Here is a 21847-nt window from a genome sequence, read left to right as displayed (position 1 = left end):
ATATTTAGATATACATATATATATATATAAATATATATACATATATATATATATATATACATATATATATATATATATATATATATATATATACACATACATACATACATTTGCATTTGTATATACACACACACATACAAATATATGCTCTCCAGGGTGTGTGCTGTTGTTGAAATAATGCCCTTCCAGAGGTATAGAGGCCCAACACTGCAAGAACACTCCTTGGCATGAGTTATTTCCACAGTAACAAATGCCCTGTCAGGCATTACTGTTTGCTTGCTTACTAGCATGACTAATCAAAAAAAAAATAAATAAAACATTCTTAAAGAAGGAATCTTCACTTGGATGGATTCCTCACATGAGGAAAAATGCAATACAAAAGTCTTAACAAAACTTGTCTGTCATTCCACACCTCTAAACGTCTTACCTAAAGTGATTTCCCAACCCATTTTCCTGAGAGGACTGGCTATCTGCATCTTTCTATAATTCATTTATAAGCTGAGGATTTTCATTTCTTTAATAAAGCAGTCATATTAATAATCTTCCCCATAAAAATGCACTAGATGTCTATACAGCAGTCATAGTTCACTTGAGAAAGAATCATTATCATTACCCCAATAATTACCTTTTTCACGTGTACTGAAATATTTCTGAAATACTACGGAAAATTGGTAATTTCTCTTTCACCCTTAATATTATTTATGAAGCCTTTGCTGACACTTCACCATTTCAGCTATATGTGAGAAAAGTGGTCATTTACTCGACGTTTTCCTCTGGCGCTTCTTAAGCATTGTTTTTACTTATGTCCTTACTTCTGTCTCCATCTTTTTTAAGACGTTTCAACATTTTTCTTTGGTTTCTTACCTGTACAAGAGACTTTAGAGGTCTAAATCTTGTTTTCATTTCTTTTCATATTTGTTCGACTTTTTTCGAAACAAGTGTGTTTTTAATAACTGTTCTACAAGTTTTATTATGAATGATTATAATGTTAACTGTGTTTGTAATGGTTATTTTTTTTTGTAACTATGTTTTGGAGCTTTCCTCCCCGGGCCTCTGCTGAAAAAGGGCTTTTCAGTTAGACAATCCCGGTTAACAAATGTAAAATAAAAATAAACAAATAAATAATGGATTTGCTCTTTTAATCTAGCAATAAGTCTACTACTTTTAGCATCATAAAAAGCCCATAATAAAAATACTCACTAACTATGAAAGCCTTTGGGGTGACCTATCGATTAAAAGCCCCCCATGTTGACAAATTTAACCAGAGATGTCATTATACAACTAATTAATAAAAAGGTAAAATATTAATGACCATTTTTTCACAGCTGAAACAATTCCCAAATTTATAATACTACCTGATTAGAAACTAAGCCAAATGCAAACAGACTATTCATAAATGAAGTTATATACTTATCATAATGATAGATCTAGATCATACCTCTTAAATTCAAAGTATTAAAATTGTAGTGCTGACCAATAAAAATCATAGTACAGGATTAGAAAGAGGCAGACTTTTATTTTTACAATATACTAGACCTTATTCAGTTAGTGACATATTTTTATAAACCATTACTTTATTTATTTAGTAAGGTATGTTCCTGAAGACAGGCATGACTTGATTAAGGATATCAGTAACGATAGGAGGAACAAGGATAAACAAGAGGGCCAAAACACAGAATTATGCCTAAATCATAGCAAGTGAGAGAGAGGAGTTATACATATGATCTAAGTCTATCTTTTTTATCTTCTAAGTTCATTCTCTTCATCTTCCAGGACTTGTATTGCAAGTTCAGGTGAGCTCAGCACTGGAAAACCTTCCCAGGCTCTAGCTTCTCACCTCCACCCATAATGCATCACATACTTGTTTCCTACTTGGATTTATGAATACTTAAGAGTTAAGTTCTGTTCATAATTATATTTCCCTAACAAAACCTCCTCTTGACCTCATCTCATAGGATAATATGGGGGAAAATAGGTAGCTGTGTTGAAAAAGATGGACTCAGATCACCTTGATGTATAATTAAAATAAGTACGTAAATTTCATTTCTAGGCTGGCCCATTTTGCACTCTTCAGTCTTTAGAACAGTAACCCTAGCTCAATTCCTAGGGTGGTTTTATGAGAGGATCACATGAAACATGGTAGCTACAAAGGAGGACCTTTCCTAAGACATAACATCCAGCCTGTAGTGTCTTGTAAAAGTATGCAAAGAAGCCCAAATCAGACCTGCAGATATTTTCTACTGAAGCATTATCACAGTAATACTTTGGAAGTAGCCACAGCCTTTGTGAAATCAATTGCTGGTGATACTGAGAGTGGTTTGCTATATTTCTCATTGTAAAACTTGATGAATTCGGTAAGGCATCTTGGTACAGTAACATTTGGGACCTTCTGCCCTAGTTTATTTCCTGATTCTGAAACAAACACCTGGCTGCCTTTTCTGACTGATTTTGTTCTATGCAGCTGAAATCTTAATTATCCAGGTACAATCAAACAATGCAGAAGCTGACTCCTTTTTTATGAGTAACTGGGAAAACAATGGAAGATTAATTGATTGGTTTAAACTTATTTCCATGACTCCTTTGTGCATGAATGTAAAGTCAGTGAGCAACAGCACTATTCAAGTATGGAGAGTCAATACAAAGGGCCCGAATACAGATATTTGTATACCTGACATGACTGACTCAGAAAAAAAAATTCCAGGAAAGGTACTTCAACTTCACCCTAGATGTTGTGGAGGACATTGGCAAGACAGGTTTTCTAACATAAAATTCTAACTCCATGTAGGATAAGAGTTTTAAGAGGAGGCCTGACCAGAAAGGTACTTATAAGGAAGGCCTTACACAATATTAGAGATACCAATGAATGGTGATGATCCTGATGAAAATGTAATACCATGCAAAAGTAAACTCTAAAGAATGACTTAGACTGGAATCAAAAATTTGAGTTAGTAATCCAATTTAGCTGGAATGGAAACAGAAAATGGATCCAGGCCTTGAGGAACAGCACAGCTCATGAATAGAATCCAAATGTTCTACCACTGGAAGTGGAAAAACACAGTGGTTAGTTTGAGAGATTGAAAGTAAGAGGGAGGTTTACCTCATGGGTATGACATAAGGCATCTGTATGACTTCAGAAACAGGGTTTTCTTCAAATGATGAGGCCACAGAAGAGGGAACCAAATTTGCCAAGACAAATAGAAACTATGAGAATAATCAAGACTTAGTTGTCTTCACTTTTTGAAAGAACCTGGGGGAATCAGGGAAATAGGTAAGCTAGAAAGGAGATCTTGGGTCAGTTTAGACTACAGCATTTATGTGCCACTGCTATGGTAGCAGAATAAGTGTAAAGAGGTTGCTGTAAATGGTTTTGGTGGTCAGGGATGCAAATATGTCATATCCAGGCTTCCCTCAGTAAAAGAAAATGATCTGTGGTACTGAAAAGCTTAGGCACCACTTGTCTGACACCAGCAGGCAAAGACAGAGCTTGCCACCAGAGAACTGTAAGGCCATTTACATTCAATGATAATATGAACAGAACAGCCATTATGATATAAAGCCATTATTTTCACAAATTGTACATAACATAATATGGGTTTCTAACTTTTGGCGTATATGCAAAAATGTTTGGTAGGCTGTTTTATGCAGTTGCTTCTTTTAACCTCCATTTGAACCTATGCCATATTTTCAAGACTTGTTGCTTCAAAGCAAGCATTCAGAAAAGAAACTAAATACAGTTTCAGAGCTTCTATCACCTTTTAACTTACAGCAAGCACACAAAACTAAGCACATTTTCAACAAACAAAGCATATCCTTCCAGGTAGGAGCAGTTGTCCAAAATCAATGGCTAGATCCTCAGGCATTACCTTATCTAAAATTAAGTTTTCCTACGCTACATATTGTGTTGCAACCTGTGTTCTCACACTGATTGCTATCTATTTTCTTCTTATCTCTATTTCCCCTCCCAGATGTGAACACAACTTGTAGGCTTTCAGGAAATATTAACTTTTAGCTCTAAGAAAGTGTACTGACTACCTTTAAAAATAAACTAAATGTGAACTGTTATATTAAATGCAGTAAGATATTAATGCTGCTGGGGAGGCTACTGCATCTTACTCAAGGAACTTTAAATGTTATGTCTTGCAGCAAAAAGTGCTCAGAACTCTCAAGGTCAATGGCTTGTACCTGCAGACAGCTCCTTTCCAAGTAAATGCAGTCAACAATAAGAAAAAAAAAACAACTAACAACTTCTTTGTAGATGTATGAAATAATCCTTGTATGTTTCACTTAGTACACAATGTACAAACGTCTCCTGGCCATCTTCCTGTGCCTGCAGACTTTTTATGTCCTACTGAGAGAATTTGCTAATTGCAAAAAAAAAAAAAAAAAAAAAAAAAAAAAAAAAAGGAAAAACAATCTAATAACCTTTTAAATGCAATAGCCTTTCAATTTCTATGGCTTTCATTACATTGTTTTATTTTTCAAGTCAATTTGCTTAAAAAACTTGTCTGTAGCTTAAACCAAATACATTTATTTAGACATCCACCCCTGAGAAAACAAGGAAAATTGTTATCTTAATTCTACACATAACATGAATGATATACTTTTACACACCATCCAAACCTCAGCCCAAAATCACATCATTATATTAACTTTGACTTACTTCTGTCCAGATTTAACTTGTCACAGTGTAAAGCTATATATTTTATAACCAATAAAAAGTATTTGTTTGCTTTAATATTTTTAACAAACATACCAGCCACTGATAAGACACCCCACTTCTGTACACTAAACCACTGAATGCACTCTATATAAAACTGCTTTAAAAACAGCATGTAATTTATATCATGAAATATTATGCAAACATTAATAAAACAACAAAAAATGCTATTTTACTTCCATCAGTGTCCTTCTAAACATTAATAGCAAAGTGAGGTATTCACTCTCAAGTTTAACAAAGTCAACACAATTCCAGTCTTTCTCAGCCATTTTTCCAGTAAAGCCTTATTTCATATGTCTATTCCTATACCCAGTAGGACTGATGCTTTACAATCTCCCATTTATTCACCAATTTCAGTCTTGCTGCTGTTTTTCCTGATCACCTCCATCTCCCAGCAGCAGTCTCTGGCTCAAGTCCAATATACTCCAGATTCTTTTATTCAGTTCCTATGCTTTTTTTCTGTCTAAGCACTTTCCAACAATGGAAAATAATTCACTGGCAAAGTATCTCTATGGGATTTGCTATCAGAAGAATAAAAATTAGAGTTCCCTTTTAACTATAACTTATAACTCAATGCATATGCTGTTATACCTTAGAATAAGCATGAACGAGTAGTGTAATTGAATCACATAGTGTGTAATTTCAATTGCTCTTACCTTGCAGTCATTCTCATGCAGCTCAGGCACACCACGCTAACCTCTTGGACTCTATTTTAATATAGGTTTCCTTTCTTACAGCTCACTTTAAGCCTTAGGCAGGACACGTATGTTCCTCTGCTGAAACAGTCCCCAGGCCGTCTACCTTTTCTGACCTGAAAGTCTACAGTGAAATCTCCCGCTGAAAGCAAGGAGAACCTAACCTCTGCTAGAGTGCAAAGTGTAGGTCTACATACTTCCAAATGTTTTTACTGTTAAATAGCATAACCTCTGGCTAGCGCTAACGCATGGACATCTCTCCTTACGAGCATACTCGCTTGAGCTCTCATAGTTAACCTTTCCACCCTAGGGCATCAACCCCCCTACTGAAGCCACTAGGTGGCAGTATAATTCAAGAATTCCCTCCCCACACATTGCCTAGTTGCACATTTAAAAGTCCAATTCTTCAGGACTACTCACCCAAGTACAAGCAGCATGTTAGGGCAATAATCATGGGGTTTCCCCTAAAGGAATAAGAAAACTACTTAAATATAAATCTATTTCAATTAATATTAAAGAAAACACGATACTGACCGCAAGTGTGTTGCAAACACAAGCCATTCCTGGTAAACTGATAGTTTTTCTTGCAAGAACAGGGGGCTCGTTTGGTACCCACTCCGTTCGCCCTCGCTACGCTCAGGCTCACTCCACTCCCCTACCCTACCCCCCATTCCCTCCCACCCCCATATCAATTACCTTTATACCTTTACACCACACCCATAGTTGACCACTCCCCTCTAACTTCACCACTGGGCCTATCACCTAACCTAACCAATCATTCACACCAACTATCAGCAGTCTGCAATTCACCCCACCCTCTCCACATAATAACATCTACCAGCCTAATAAAACCCAAACATGCCTCCACTATCGAAACCCTATAAAGCAACACTACTGCTATACTCCATTTACATACCTACCCTAATACTGCTATCCCTCACTACTAGCTATCATTACCAATACAAGTGCAGGCTGATTATCCCAAACAAAGGGACATCCCTCCACACACCCAACCACACACCATACACTCAATTACACCAATTCCACTACCAAGCCATCCCTATGTACCACAAACTCAAGCAGCTACCAACTAAGACACACAACTACACCACTTTAAAATATATAAAACTCATAAACATATTACTAAAACTTCAGTTACAACTACAAATATCACTAATATGTTGTGGGGACATACACCCTAACCCAGGCCCATCAGTCCAAAGCCCACCAACCTCCAATACAACTTTTACCCTCCCCCTCCGACCTAATAACTCACTTCTAATCATCAATCTTAATGTTAGAAGCATCTTAAACAAAGTTCATGACCTCCATGCCCTACTAGACTTTTATCAACCAAACATAGTAATACTAACTGAAACCTGGCTAAGGCCAGAAATCCATAATAACAACATTACAGCGCCTGGCTACAATATAATTTGCAAAGACAGGATAAGAAAGAAAGGTGGTGGTGTTGCTATAATATATAAAGATCACCTCATCTTAGAAAGGCTAGATATCACATCCCCAGAGCTAGAAAATATGGAACTCATCCTAACCAAACTAAAAATTAGCCCAAACAAACATATAAACATCATAGGATGCTATATTCTCCCAGGAAACAATATCCCCACCACCGAAAAACTACTTGACTGGACAACTAATTCACTCCCCCATGAAACCATAATACTAGGAGACCTAAATATAGACTGGCTCAACTGCTCCAGTCAAAACCCTCTATCTCACATAAACCTTCATGGCCTTACCCAACTTATTTCTACCCCCACCAGAAGAGACAAAAGAACCGAACACCAATCCATACTAGATTGGATAATTGTATCTCACCCCTCCCGAATAACACAAGCAGGATGTCTGCCAGATGCCCTTAGTGACCACCAAGCTACATTCATGCTTAGAAGCAAAACGTCCCAACTGTCCCAAGTAACCATCCGAGAGATTAGGAACAAAAAACAGTTTAACCCAACTAAATTTAACACTGATCTAAAGAAATGCAACTGGTTCCCCCTGAAAAATTTACCTCTCGAAGAAGCAGTACATCACTTTAATACCACTTTTATAAGTATACTTAACCAACATGCCCCCTCTAGAACGGTTAGAATCAAGACTAAATATGCACCATGGCTAACCGTAGAAACTAAAATACTACTCAAAAATAGAAACAAAGCTTGGACAAACTATCAGAAAACCAGAAGCCAACTAGACAAACAAAAGTACCTAGAACTAAGGAACAAAACCAAACAGCATATTAAAACCGACAAAATCTCATACTACCAAAAAATACAGACTAAACATATTAACAACCTAAAAAAATTCTGGTCAGCAGTCAACTCAGTCTTACAACCAGGGAAAACATTCACCCCTACTCCCAAAACAGGCAATAGCCAAGACAATATACCCACTCAGTTCAACAAATATTTTTCAGAAACTATACAAACCTTAGCTAGCAACCAACCAAACCATAATACCCCCACCCCAACAACATTACCTTTTCCAACTAAAACAAACAAAAGCCACGACTTTAGCTTTAACCCAGTCCCAACCAAAGTCGTAGAACAACTACTCTTAAAACTAAAACCAACATCCACAGCAGCTGATAATTTACCTTCTGAATATCTTCAACTAGCTGCTCAAGCTATAGCCTACCCAGTGTCCATCCTAATAAACAGATCTATCTCTGAGAACAAAGTACCCCAAGCTTTGGAAAATATCATATATAACACCATTGCACAAAGGGGGTAGATCTCTCGATCTCAATAACTACCGACCAATAGCCATACTACCACCCTTAGCAAAAATCCTTGAAAGAGCTGTGCACATGCAATTAATGAAATACCTCCTTGATAACCAACTTCTAGCCCCACAACAACATGGATTCAGACCTTCCCACAGCACATCCACTGCCCTCACATCATTCAGCAACACCGTCAACAACCATAGAAACAATGGACTATTAGTGTCTGCTACACTCTTAGATCTTTCTAAAGCCTTCGACATGGTCAATCACCAAAAATTAATCAACTCTCTGTCCACCCTAAACCTCAACCCCCCCCCAGTTACCTCATGGTTCAGAAACTATCTAGATGGCAGACAGCAAGCAGTAAAATGGCAAAACCAACTCTCTCCCCTACTACCTGTAACATTAGGGGTTCCTCAAGGCTTGGACCCCTACTCTTTACCCTATTTACTAACCAACTCCCCGCAAACATTACAAATGCATCAGTGGTACAATATGCAGATGACACCACCATAATATGCGCAGCCAACACCCTTGACCTTCTCCAATCCCAAACCCAAGAATGCTTCTCTTTAGCAGAAGCCTGGATCTCTAATCACAACCTTATTCTCAATCCCACCAAAACTAAACTAATAATATTTAGCCCACACAGAAAAACACCCCCCTTACACAACCTCACAATATCCTCACACAACAACACCATCATTTCTACCACCAATCAGGCCAAACTATTAGGTGTGGAAATTGACAATCACTTTAGATTAGATATTCACATCTCACAGACCATTAAAAAAGTCCATAAAAAATTAGGGCAACTCTATCGGAACAAACAATTCCTCACCAACCACTCCAAAATCACTACAGCCAGAACACATCTATTATCCACATTACTATATGCATCCCCCATGATGACCAACCTCCACAAAACAGACCTAAACAAACTTGACAACTGTTATAATAAGATAGCTAGATTTGCCACAGAATCTTCCCCAAGAACACACCATTGTGACAGCCTTATTAAACTACAATGGCTCGAATTCCCACTACTACTCCAGTACAAACAGCTTACACTCACCCATAAATTACTCCACCACGCAGAAAAAACACCATCCCTTCAACAACTAATTGAGCACTACAAACCCACCAGATCCTTAAGGTCTAGTACACAATACCTTCTTAAAGTAACCAAAATTTACAATGAGGCAGGTAAATCCATCTATAGTCACTGTATCTCCAAATCCTGGAACGCTCTCCCTGCCCAAATTACAGCCTCAAACTCATTAGCCCTATTTAAGAAACAGCTTAAAACACACTTCTCAAATAACAGACTATGCTCATGCAATACCCATGGATACCTACACATTTCTGTCACCAAACATAAAATTGTAGTCATATGCTATCTATAGACAATGTATAACAAATAATTAACTACATCTAGAAAAAAAAAAAAAAAAAAAAAAAACAAATGCCTGGATCATCATCTATGTCTCAATGAATGTACATGTTTGTCTTTAATACAACTCTTATTGTTTTATTGTATTATTCTTTACTGTAATTTTGCACACGGAGATTTTCTCCCCGGGCCTCCACTGAAAAAGGACTTGTATCCAGTTGGACTTTCCCGGTTAACAAATGTAAAATAAATAAAATAAATAAATAAATTTGCTGGCTCACTATGTTGGATAAACTTTTTTATTGCTTCTTATCTTATTCTACATCAAAAAATGTCTTTGATTCTCCTAGAAAAAATACTCTTAAGACCAAAGAGATACAGCAGCTTGAATCTCGTACCTGCCTCTTGACATTTCCTGGTTGCTGGGATAAACTTCCTTCTCCTCTGCCTGATGTACAGCCAATAATCATTTTACACAAACACTCTATTGTCTCCAATTTTTAATACATTTCCTTTCAGCCACAATTTTGGCAGAAGCAACTCTTTCTGCTAGTATGATTATATTTTACTAATATATGGGCCTTCCCTGCTTTCTCATGTCCAGGACTAGAGCACACAAAAGATGTTCCCTTTCAAGTATCAAATCCAGCTGTGGAACACCAATTCAGCTCCTTACTTTTACTTTCTTAAAATTAATAGTCAGTTCCTTCCAATTTCTGGTTTTCTCGTATTCCAATACATCTATTTTAAAACAACTCTTTCAAGAGAAGCCTTATGCTCTACCAGCATTTTCTTCATTTCATCATTTGATTTTTTGCAGTTTTATCAATTCATTTGAATAGATATTTAAAGCTTCTTCTATTACTCCAACCTTTTGTTACTTGAGTTGATATATTACTTCAGTGTTTCATTTATTTTAATCACCTCTGAGTGCATTTGATTCATCTCTTGTACTAAAGATGAAATTTGAATTACTTTCAGCTGTATAGCTGTAGGATTCTTCCAGCCAGACTACTTTTTTCTCCTTTTCTGTTGATGTTCTCCATGCTTCCCCAAATGTATTCTTTGCTAGCATCTAGGCAGTGTAATTACTAGCCAGTGACCAATTTTTATGCAAAATGACAGTCTTCCAGGCCCTTTTTTCACATTTTCTGTTTTTACAGTGGGAAAGCTAAAATCAACCTCTTGATCAGTATGCAGCCATCCTGGAAGTCATTGAACTAAAATGAATCTTGAGCACTATCTATACCATAACTGATCTGATGAGATCTTTTCTGAATGAGGTTGGTTCCTCTCCTTTTGCCTCTTTCAATTGACAGAGTGAGATGTTGGGTGACAGTAAGAAACAGAGTCACAGTAAGGTATACAAGGGGATCATGTAGTCTCTGGATATTATGATCCTTATCCATCTGTCCTGTGAAACGGCCATCCACAGAGGAAGATGGAGGGACAGGCAACTTATAACTGATTCCATATCTGGTCAGTTTAGCAAGCCTTCAGGAGTTCTGCTGAATCCGTCCCATAGATGAGGAGTCACAGAACCCTTGATCCAGCTTACTGTTTCTGCCTCTGAGTAGAGTCCCATTCTGAAATGAACCAAGGCTATGTTTGCTTCCTTCCTTTTTGTTGGTTCTGTTGCTGCTGAGTATTCAATTTAAATTGCATTTCCCATGGTCTCCGAGTTTTAGGAAAAATCTATTTGCATGTCTGAAAACAGACCTACTCATGAGAGTCTTGCTATCTCTCTCACTTTCCTGAAGATTTTTTACTTATTTGCAGACTGAAGAGGTTGGCGCCATTAAAATGGCATTCAGAAAGGTTGCTTTAAAGTTACTTACAAAATCTATTAGCTGCAGTCAGGTGTGATGGCAAACTGTGAGACATGCACCTGCTATTTTCACTGTTCCATGTACAGTATTGTGCTCCAGGAGACCAGACAGGTTTGAGAATGATTTTATCATTGCTGTCTTTTTGGATTTTGTCCTACTTTCCATCTGGTCCAATGGCAACTGATCCAGCATGTTCCGCAAGATCATGCTGAAATCTAAGGATACAGGATATGTAACTGAGCTTCCTGAAAGAAAACCTGGATGATTCAAACACATTATTACCATAGTGATCTCTTTATGTAGATCTTCAGACTATGAAAAGTATGCTGCCCCTTTAAGAATCCCACAGCAGCAAGAGAATCTACACTGAATGACTCTACTACTAAGTCCCAGTCTGTAGATGGCCAAAGGAGCTAGTTTAGTTTGCATGGATTAGATCCACCACATAGGGGTCCTTCCAATCCTCCTGGACAATTAAGGAAACAATTTTGTTTGCTATGTCACAATTCTAGAAGTCAAAGCAGTGAACAGAACACCTTCTGTAGAACCCTTTCTAGGGATGAAAGGGAATTAAACAGCCATTCCCTTCTTACATATCAGTTGCAAAATTTCCCCAAATTTAGGATTATCTAAGAGGAAATATATGTAGTCACCTTCATCTCCATATTCAGTGTCTGAAACAGGAGAATCAAGATGGAGTTAAAGTGCCTCATTTTACATCCTCACTTCCATGGACTCCTTGATGGGAAGGTATCCAAACAGAAGGAACTGAGGGTGGAGCTGGACCTATGGCAATATGGTATATGAGGGCTTTATGTTTCTCTAGTCCTAGATGCATGCAAGATTGTAGGTTCAGAATGAAAAGGGGACTGGGTGAAGCTGGGCTTGTAAACAATGTTGCAAGTCCACAACACAGAATAGTGCTGACACCAATCAAGCAGATGGCACTAATTTGAGGGACTAAAACCTTGACTGCTGTGCTGAATCCCTTGGCATTAAGAGCTCAACATCTAACACTGATCTTGAGTCTCCAACTTCAGTCTCAAAACTAAAAGTAGGCTCAGAACCAAAGGAAAATGCACTAGTATGGCTGGCCCTGCCATCACAGCTGATGCTGAAGGAACATTTTTGGGGATCTTCCATGTTGACAGCTATAAAAATTTAGAGTTGTGTCAATCTTTTTTTTGAATGAAGGCAAACAGATTTGTTTGAGGTGTACCCCACAGATGGGTCAGTTCCAGGAAGACCATTGGGTTCAGTTTCCATTTGTGAGGGTTTGTCTTGCTCCTGTTTAGGTTGTCTGTTACAAAGCTTGCTATGCCAGAATGTATGAAATCTATAGAGTCAAACTGAACTGAGTTGCTACCTCCCAGGCTATCATATCAAGTCTGCAAAGATTGTAAGATCTGGTACGTTCCTGTTTATTATGTTCCACATCACTGTGGTGTTGTCTGTAAAAATTTGCAGAGGTCCTGAAGACTGAAGAAGATTTAAGACTTTCATCACATTTATTACTGCCATCATCTTTTTGCCATGTGTGTGCTTTTGTCTGTCCTGTTTTAGTTTTCCCTCAGAGACCTTGCACCTTCACACCTTTTGAAGCAGCCTCCCCTTGCAAAGTTTGAAGAACTGGTGTGAAAGACTGAAGAGTAGGAGGAAGGGAGACTAGGGTACCTGGATTTCAAGAGGACTGGTCAACCCACCAGAGAACCTCCCTTCATCCTTACAAACACCAGCAGAGGGGCCTAAAACTGTAAAGGGTGTTGATGCTAAGTCCAAACTGACCTGCGGTACCATTGAATTTTCCTCATCTGAACTATGGCCAAGGGAATCATAAGAATTATGCAAGCTACATATCCCAAAATCCAGACAAATTCCTTGACAGATACTAGAGTTTGACTGGAAAACCTTAGGAAGATCTTCTGGTACATAGGTTCATAAGTTGGTACTAGGCTATCGGCTGCCACATATGTAGTAATTCATGGGTACGTTTTTTTCCAAAGGGCATAACTATACATTTCCTGGCATTAAGCTTGAGCCCATGGCTCTGGCACCAGCCATCTGTTTCTGTAAGGCTCTTTTGTACAATATCCACATCATTTGGGGATTCAATAATGGCTCCCAGTTTGCAGTCATCTGCGAACTTTGTTAGCCAGAGTCCCTTAGTGTTGGCCTGTACTTCAGAGAAGTAGATGCCAAACAAGAGTGGTCCCAGGACTGAACCCCGAGGTACTCCACTTGTCACTTATCTGGAGATGGATTTGGAGTCTGCTACTTTTACAGTCTGGGTTCTGTCAGTAAGCCAGTTGGCAACCCATCGAGTGACATAGAGATTTATGCCCAGCTTAGTAAATGTATCTATGATTCCAGAGTGGGGGATGGTGTTGGAGGCCTTGGAGAGGTCCAGATAGGCTGTGTGGACTGCCTTACCCTCGTCCACAGCTCTGGAGACTGATTCAAATAAGTCAATCAGGTTTAGGAGATAAGATTGGCCCTTCACAAACCCAAACTGGGTGGGGTCCAGTGTTTGAAGGTTGCCAATGTCTTTGTTTATAAGTTCCATGATAATGCGTTCCATGCCCTTGCAGATCAGGCTCATCAGACTGATGGAACGGTAGTTCCTGGGATCCAAGGTGGATCTCCCCTTGTGGAGTGGGATAACTGTAGCTGTACGCCACTCAGTGGGCATGAAGCCTGAGGTGAGGCTATGATTAAACATGACACTTAGGTGAGGTGCCAGTTCATTTTGTAGTTCATCTCTACTTTGTCTGAAGGAAGAAAAGCTCTTCCCAAGACAGGAACTAGCAGACAACGCAGGAAAACTAATGTGTGTCAGGAAATGACAGAAGATTTTTGAAAGTTCACCTGAAACCCCAGAAAGAGTAAAAGTTTCTGAACACTTGTCAAGGACTCTTCATAAGTGGAAAAAGAGTCTGCAAATATAAGATGATTGTCTAAATATGAAAAACATGTGAATGCCTTGAAATGCAATAAGCAATTACTGGAGCAAGAGATTTAGTAAATACCCTTGAAGTAGAAGATGGTCCAAAGTGAAAGACGGAGAACTGATGGTGTACACCAGATACAGAAAATCCTAAGAAACAGCCGAAATTTTGCCAATGGGAATTTGAAGGTAGACATTTTTTAAGTGTATCTTTCCTATGAACGTTTGTAAAGGGATAAGAAGTAACTGGGTCTGAAGAGATAACATTTTGAACTTTGGAACCTTGACAAAAAGTTTGAGAAAGGAGAGGTCTACCACTAGTCTTTAAGTTCATTCCTTCTTTCTTTTGCAGCAGAAAAAACATCACTGAATAAAACCCTTTGCCTTTCTGGTAAGAAGGCACTGATTCTGACACCCTGGAATAACATTTGCTCCAGAACTGGAGGAAACAGGGATATTTGGTTTATTGGGCAAGGAAAAAAAAAACTAAAAAGGAGAACGAGACTCCCACTGTGAACTGCATCACTGCTGACTGACTTTCAGAACCCATTTTTTTGAAGTAACCTGGAGCCACAGAGGAAGATATAGACTCAGAGGGTGAGATTGCCAGGGTGGGAGTAAGAAGTCTGAAGAGGCAAATAATCATTCTTTCTGGGCTGTCTTTGATTTTGAGAGGATTTCCTTTTCTTTTTGAAGAATCCTTGCCTTTGCTTTTTAAAAACCCATTTCCTGACACCTTGATGCTTAGATTGTTTTTGAAAAAAGGAAGCTGACTTGCAAAGAACATTTGTATTCATTTAAAAAAAAGAATGACTGAAGATTTGGGTCATCCTTTGAATCAATTTTTCCCTCTCATCAAATCTCTTAAGAACCTCAGCTGCAGAAGGGTCATGTAGAACTTCTTGGTCCAGGGGGAGAATTTAAAATCTCAGTTTTAATATCTTCTGGTAAATTTATTTATTTATTTATTTATTTATTTTACATTTGTTGACCGGGAAAGTCCGACTGGATACATGTCCATTTTCAGCGGAGGCCCGGGGAGAAAAGCTCCAACATTAACAAGTAGGTATACAATATGTTGATATAATACAATACAATTTGTTCTCCTTAGGTAGTTACCCAAAAAAAAGGAGACATTTTACAATATTTCTACTCATTCCTCCAAGAATAAACAAACAAAAAAAAAATACAAAAAAAACATATAGTATAACAAAATTTTTTTCTCCTTCTATATAGACCCTTCTTATAGTAATAACGGGTATTAGAGTAGTATGCAAAGATTAGAGATTTGCATGGAACAGGGGATAAGAGGGAAAACAGATGTGTGAAGAGATAGTGGTTATATAGTTAGACCTGTAAGGAGGAGAAAAAAAAGAAACTTGATTGGGTGGAGTCAGACTGGGCTTATACATTGGCAGAGCCAGTGTATCTGGAGGTGGTGATGTAGCCTCTTTTTGAAGAGTTTTATGGAGGAAATGATGGTGAGGCTAGGTGGAAGGGAGTTCCATATTTTTCCTATTGCATTGGCAAAGAGAGCTTCACCCCCTGAGTTGTTGGATTTTACCGTTTGAGCTAATAGTTTGTTTGAGGAGCGTAAGCTATTGAGATTGTTGTAAGGTTTGATTATGCTTTTCAGCGCAGGGGTTTTGTCAGATTGTTTAAGAATTTTAAATGCTACTATGAGCTGGCTTTGCTGGAGAAGGTTAGGGAATTCGATCCAACCCAGGTTTTGTAGGTTGGTACAATGATGGGTTCTATAGGGCATGCCAGTTGCAAATCTAGCAATATGATTATAGCAACATGTAAGTTTGTTTAATTCAGTTATATTAAGATTAGTAAAAATAGGGGAAGCATATAAGAGGGTAGAGAGGAGATGGGAGCGGGCAGTGGCCATTTTTGCTATTGGGGTAAGAAAGGATTTTATTCGATAGAGCGAACCAAGTTTTTTGTTAATGGTTTTAATTGTTTGATTAATATGGATATCATATTTAAGTTTATTGTCAATGGTAACTCCCAGAAGCTTAGTGTAGGAGTCTGGGGAGATGTTTGTCCCATTTTTGGATTGAATTGTAAAAGGTGTGAGTATGACTTTATGAGTGGGGTAAAAGATTAACAGTTTGGTTTTGTTTGGATTAAGAATAAGTTGACGTCCCAGTAACCAGTTTTCTACTGCTGTAAAGCATGATTGTGTTTTTGATAATAAATTAACTGGGGATGAGTCGGTACAGACTAATGTCGAATCATCAGCATATTGAATACAGGTGGCATCTGGGATGGCTTTGTAGAGGTCATTTATGAAGATAGAAAAGAGGAGAGGTCCCAATATGGAGCCTTGCGGTACCCCTATGGTATTCGATAGGAGGTTAGAGAGCCTGTTCTGCCAGAGTACAGCTTGCTGCCTCTCTGAGAGATAGGCTTGAAACCATTCTAGGGGTTTGTGGTCTAAATGGAGATTTTTTAGGGTATTGTGAAGTAGTCGATGGTTCACCATATCAAAGGCCTTTGATAGGTCCAGAAAGAGAGCTGACGATATTTGTTTATTATTCCGGTTGTGGTTAATGGTATCAGTAAATGAGAGAAGAGCCGTGGTTGTACTATGGTGTGATCTAAAGCCATGTTGTGAACTGGAGAGTAGGTTGTTCTGGGTGAGATAGTAAAGGAGCTGTTTGTGCACACATTTCTCCATGATTTTGGCCAAGGGGGACAATATGGCTATGGGCCTGTAGTTTGACAGTTCTGTCGATGTGCCTCCCTTATGTAGTGGGATTACATAGGATAGTTTCCATATTGAGGGGATTTTGGCTTCATTCAAGGTACAATTGATGAGTATTGAGATGGGGTAAGCTATGACATCAGCAGCTTTTTGTAAATATTCGGCTGGGAGGAGGTCACCGGAGAGAGTAGTTGGTTTAAGTTTCTTCAACAGTGAGCATATATAGGCAGTGGGGACAGGTTGGAATTTAAAGGTGTGTATGGACTTTAGGGTATTATCTGTAAACTGTGGGGAAGTAGTAGATAGCTGATTGGCTAGAGATTGTATTGTGTCCGTGAAGAAGCTATTAAAGGAATTGGCAACTTCCTCTGGGATTTTGTCTGATAGTTTTTCTGGGGTAGGAGTTGAGCTTTTACCTGGGTGGAGTAGTTTGTTTAAACTAGCCCAGAATTTTTTGGGGTTGTTTTGGTGTTTATTTTGTAGTTGGCAATAGTAGTTTTTTTTATCTAGGGTTGTAGATTTTTTGGTCAGATTTCTTTGCTGTTGAAATTTAATACGATCGAGGGGGGACTTGGTTGTACGCCATATACTCCAGGTTTTGTTTCTTAGTTTAATTAGGGATTTAGACTCCTTTGTTAGCCAGGGTGATATATTAGTTTTGATTCTAATTTGTCTTTTTGGGGCGTAAGACTCAAGTACAGTTAGAAATGTGGTATTAAACTCTAATACAGCTTCCTCTAATGGGAGAAACTTGAGGGGTGCCCAGTTGTAGGATTTAAGTTCTGTCTGGAATTTTGAGAGGTCAAAGTGTTGCCTGTTTCTAACCGACCTATACATGGGCTGATTCGAGTATGTTATCTTGTTTTTCCTTAGGTAGGTGATGAGGTGATCGCTTAGGTCATTTGGTAGTGTCCCTGATACATAGTTAAGATTTTGACTGTTTATAAGGATCCAGTCTAGGATGCTCTCTTTTTGTTTGCTGTTACCTATTCTGGTAGGGGAAGTTATTGTCTGTTGGAATCCGTGGAGATTTATTGGTGTGGGATTTAACTCGGAGGAACAGAGGTTCCAGTCTAGGTTTACATCTCCTAGGATAATGGTTTCCTGAGGGTAATTGTTTGATAGCCAGCTTAGAAGATTCTCAATAGTTTCAGTGTTTTTTCCAATTTTGAGAACATAACCAGGCAATTCTTCTTATGACTGACCCAGAAGCAGCAGCTTTGGAGACAGAGTCATCAGTGTCATAAGAACATCTTAAAAACATGTTTAACTACATGAGAAGAAGATAAAACAGAGGCATTCAAAGAAATCTTTACCTCACAGCAGGGAAGGTTATCAGTAAACTTTTTCATATTCTCAAAAGACCGAAGCAGAAACTTTAAATATGAGCATAGCTGTTTAAAATTCTGAATGTCAAAGTGGCAGAAGAAGAAGAAACGTTCTTCCCAAATTTGTCAAAAGCTTTCCCATCCTTGTTGGAGGGAATGGGATTAACATTACCAATCTGTTTAGCAAAAGCAGTTTTAGTTAAGGAAATCACTGTAGGATCCTTAACAATTGTAGGTGCTACATCAGAGGGATGGGGAGAAAACAATGAGCAATCTGAGGAGCCAAATTTAACCACAGCAGTCACCCATCAATGGTCGAGGCAGAGAAGGAGTCGGCATGATATCCAAAAATTCCCTAAATCTTTCTTTTTGTTGTAGACAAGGAAGACCCAAGGAGACTGGTAACTGTTCCATAGATTCAGCTGAGAAAAAAGCTTTGAAGACTGTTAGTGAAGTTTGTAAATTTTATGACAAGAAAAAAGTGGTTTTAAGGTAAGAAAACACATTGACTTCTTTAAAATTCAGAAACCCTTAAATCTAACACATACAAATCCACAAAAATGTAGAAACAAAATAAAAAACAGATTTTAACAGTTTGTTCCCACAAGCATTCACATGTAAAAATCCTCTGACAAGTAAAGACAGTCCAAGAAATTTAAGTCTCCATATTTTAAGAAAAATATTTTACAGTACAAATACAAGTTTTCCTCAGAAAAACAAGGCGGTGGAAGGTTTTCTCCAGTAAGGAACTGATCTGCCCTCCTTTGAAGGATCTCTATCCAACCAGTACCACAAATCCCACAGAAAGATGCACTTTGTTGGCAAGAAATCTCTTGGGTTTTTGGCACTCTGCCTTTTATATGGAGCTCTCTGCTCGATCTCCTGGCAGTTAAACTGCATTGAAGGTACTCTTAAGCTTTGAAAAGCTGGCTAGATGGTCATCTCCTTAGTTCTATATAACTCTAATTAATAGCTTACACAATTGCAAATTTTAAACATAAAGTATGTTACAATGTAACACTGATAGATATAAAATGTGTCACTAGCAGCTGTCCAGATCCAACAATGTCCTTAAAAATCTCCCACAGAGGGGTCTATATTAGAAGCTCGAAGGTGTACTTACCTGAATACGTAAATGCCGTCACGTCTTCATCTAACCGCAGAAACAGTGATCGTCCTGAAGCGCGAAATCCAAAATGTCAAATCGTCATGGTTGGCCCTTTTGCGGTATAGCTTCGTAAGGTAGGTGTGCGATAGTTACGGACCTTAGGGTTAGGGTGTGGGTTAAGGTAAGTGCATAGATGATAGTGTATGTGAGATTTAGTGTAAGGTTAGAAGTATGGTTTTGTTAAGTGTATGTGTGTGGATTATTTAGTTTGTTTGGGTATAACTTCTTAAGGTAAGTGTGCGATAGTTACGGACCTTAGGGTTAGGGTGGGGGTTAAGGTAAGTGCATACATGGTGGTATTTGCAAGATTTAGTGTAGGGTTAAAAGTAGGGTTTAGTTTAGGGTTAGAAGTAGGATTTTGGTTAGTGTATATATGTGGTTTATTTAGTTTGTTTGGGTAGGTAGTATGTAGCGGACGGTGGGGTGGGACAACTATGACAGTTTGAGTTTTTGAATTTCGCGGTTTAGGGCATTCAGTGTATTCGCGGTTCGGGGAATATGTGTCGGTGTTTTCGTATTCGGTGACTAGGGCTTTCGCGATTTTAATATAGACCCCCCACAGAGATATATAATAGCATAGAAATTCCCACAATAATTAATAATAGTTTTCAGTGACTGTATTTAGATTCTGAACCACTGAGAACCTCATGACAGACATGAGTTTGAATATATGCCTTGATTCTTCACAATGACAAACTGAAGTGAAAGAGTACATGTGGTGATTTAAGTCATAGCATTCTGAGTCTCAGCACTGATCACAACATGTACTAGTGGACAGGCTGACTGTTTCTGGATCTGGTTGATGGGGGTGGGCAATGGCAGACAATAACCAAATATAAAGTGTGTCCTCAGAGGAGAAGGCATGCTTTATGCATTGAATCTAACAGCTACTATGCCAGTAAACTCTTCAGATAGCCATCCATCTACAACCCTTTCTCATTTTTGCACATAGGGTCAGAGTGTCATTTCAACAGTGGCAAGCATCTAAAGTAAAGGTTTACACCATTGGGTGGCTAGCCCTGCCATGGCTGTTCTTTCATACCACACACTTGCATGCACACTCAAAACTATGGCCAATTTAGAATGTCCAATCCACCTACTGCATGTCTTTGGAATGTGGGAGGAAAACTGAGCACCTGGAGGAAACCCACACAAACACAGGAAAGACATGTAGACTCCACACAGAAGGCCCCCAAGATGAGAATCAAACTAGAAAACCTCTTATTGTGAGGCAACAAAGCTATCCACTGCCCAGAATAAGTGTTATCTAGATTTGAACCCTGATCACCCATGTTTTAGTCAGTGCACTTACATATTGTGCCACAGAGACAGTTCATCAGATATAGCACTTGTATGTCCAAGCTAATCATAATGAAAAAAACTTAAATTTTTTTAAGCATTAGTAAATATTGTTACACTGTTGCACTATTTTTATCTTGAAATGAACAGTTGTTAATTATTGTACCACAAATCATACATACCAGGTGTAAGTTTCTGTCACTGATGTCCACAGAACATAAGTCTGAAGCATTCTGCACACAGTGGATATCCATCTGCAAAACAAATAAAGGTAACTCCATAAAGAAGTAAAAATCCCTTATTAAGTTTCACTCAGTCAGTTTTATATGTGGAGGGGTGTACAAGACCTGCAGTCAGCATTAGACTCTACTCCTCTTCAAGTAATACAGCATACTGGATTTTCTACAGTGGGGGGCATGAAGCAGTTACAGTCTTGCATATTTTTGCCCCTGCTACCTACTGATTATCAGCTGAAAATTTCAGCTTTTTGGGGAAATGAGCATGCGTCAGTCATACCACACTCAGAAATATAATAATAGGCAAAGAGTAAATAAAAACACTTTTAAAAAGTTAGCAAAATATATTAATATCCATATCAAACTAAAAGCATCAGCATATCTAATAACCATACTTATACAAAAAAACGTCAGGAAAGAACAATTAGATAGGCCACACAACAGACCTTGTTTAGAATAACAGTGGAGAATTATCCTGTGGATTTCTTCTTGTTTACCATCTCATTATTGGATAAAAAATGAAATTGTTGTTAACTTAAAAAAATATAGGAAACTGGCCCTAGGATTCAAGGATATTCTCACCATCAGCACTAATTGCCTAAAACAGAACTACCAACTAGCGTGATGATGAGAATCTCTTATTCAGAAAAAAGGTAAAGTCAAACTGAGAAACATCTCCTAGCAAATAATTAATGTGCCTGTGTATTAAACACCACACTGTCTGTCCTGACAATGCTAGAGTTCACCTTACCAGACAATGTACTGCAGCTGAG

The 21847-nt window shown here is 38.3% G+C and overlaps 1 protein-coding gene across 2 annotated transcripts in view; it reads right to left on the bottom strand.

Moving 5' to 3' along the window:
* XRRA1 (X-ray radiation resistance associated 1) overlaps nt 1-21847 on the bottom strand; it is a 1524348-nt gene that overhangs the window by 1234806 nt on the left and 267695 nt on the right. For both annotated transcript variants that reach the window (XM_044072671.1, XM_044072672.1), the window contains one exon: nt 21021-21092. In XM_044072671.1, the coding sequence (XP_043928606.1) occupies nt 21021-21092 (72 nt within the window). The remainder of the gene's footprint in view (nt 1-21020; nt 21093-21847) is intronic.

Source organism: Protopterus annectens, chromosome 5.part0 (assembly GCF_019279795.1).
Source record: "Protopterus annectens isolate FY-2018-M chromosome 5.part0, PAN1.0, whole genome shotgun sequence".
Classification (NCBI taxonomy): Eukaryota; Metazoa; Chordata; order Ceratodontiformes; family Protopteridae; genus Protopterus; species Protopterus annectens.
Note: the sequence above shows the minus strand (reverse complement) of the source record. Positions and strands in the feature narration are given on the sequence as shown.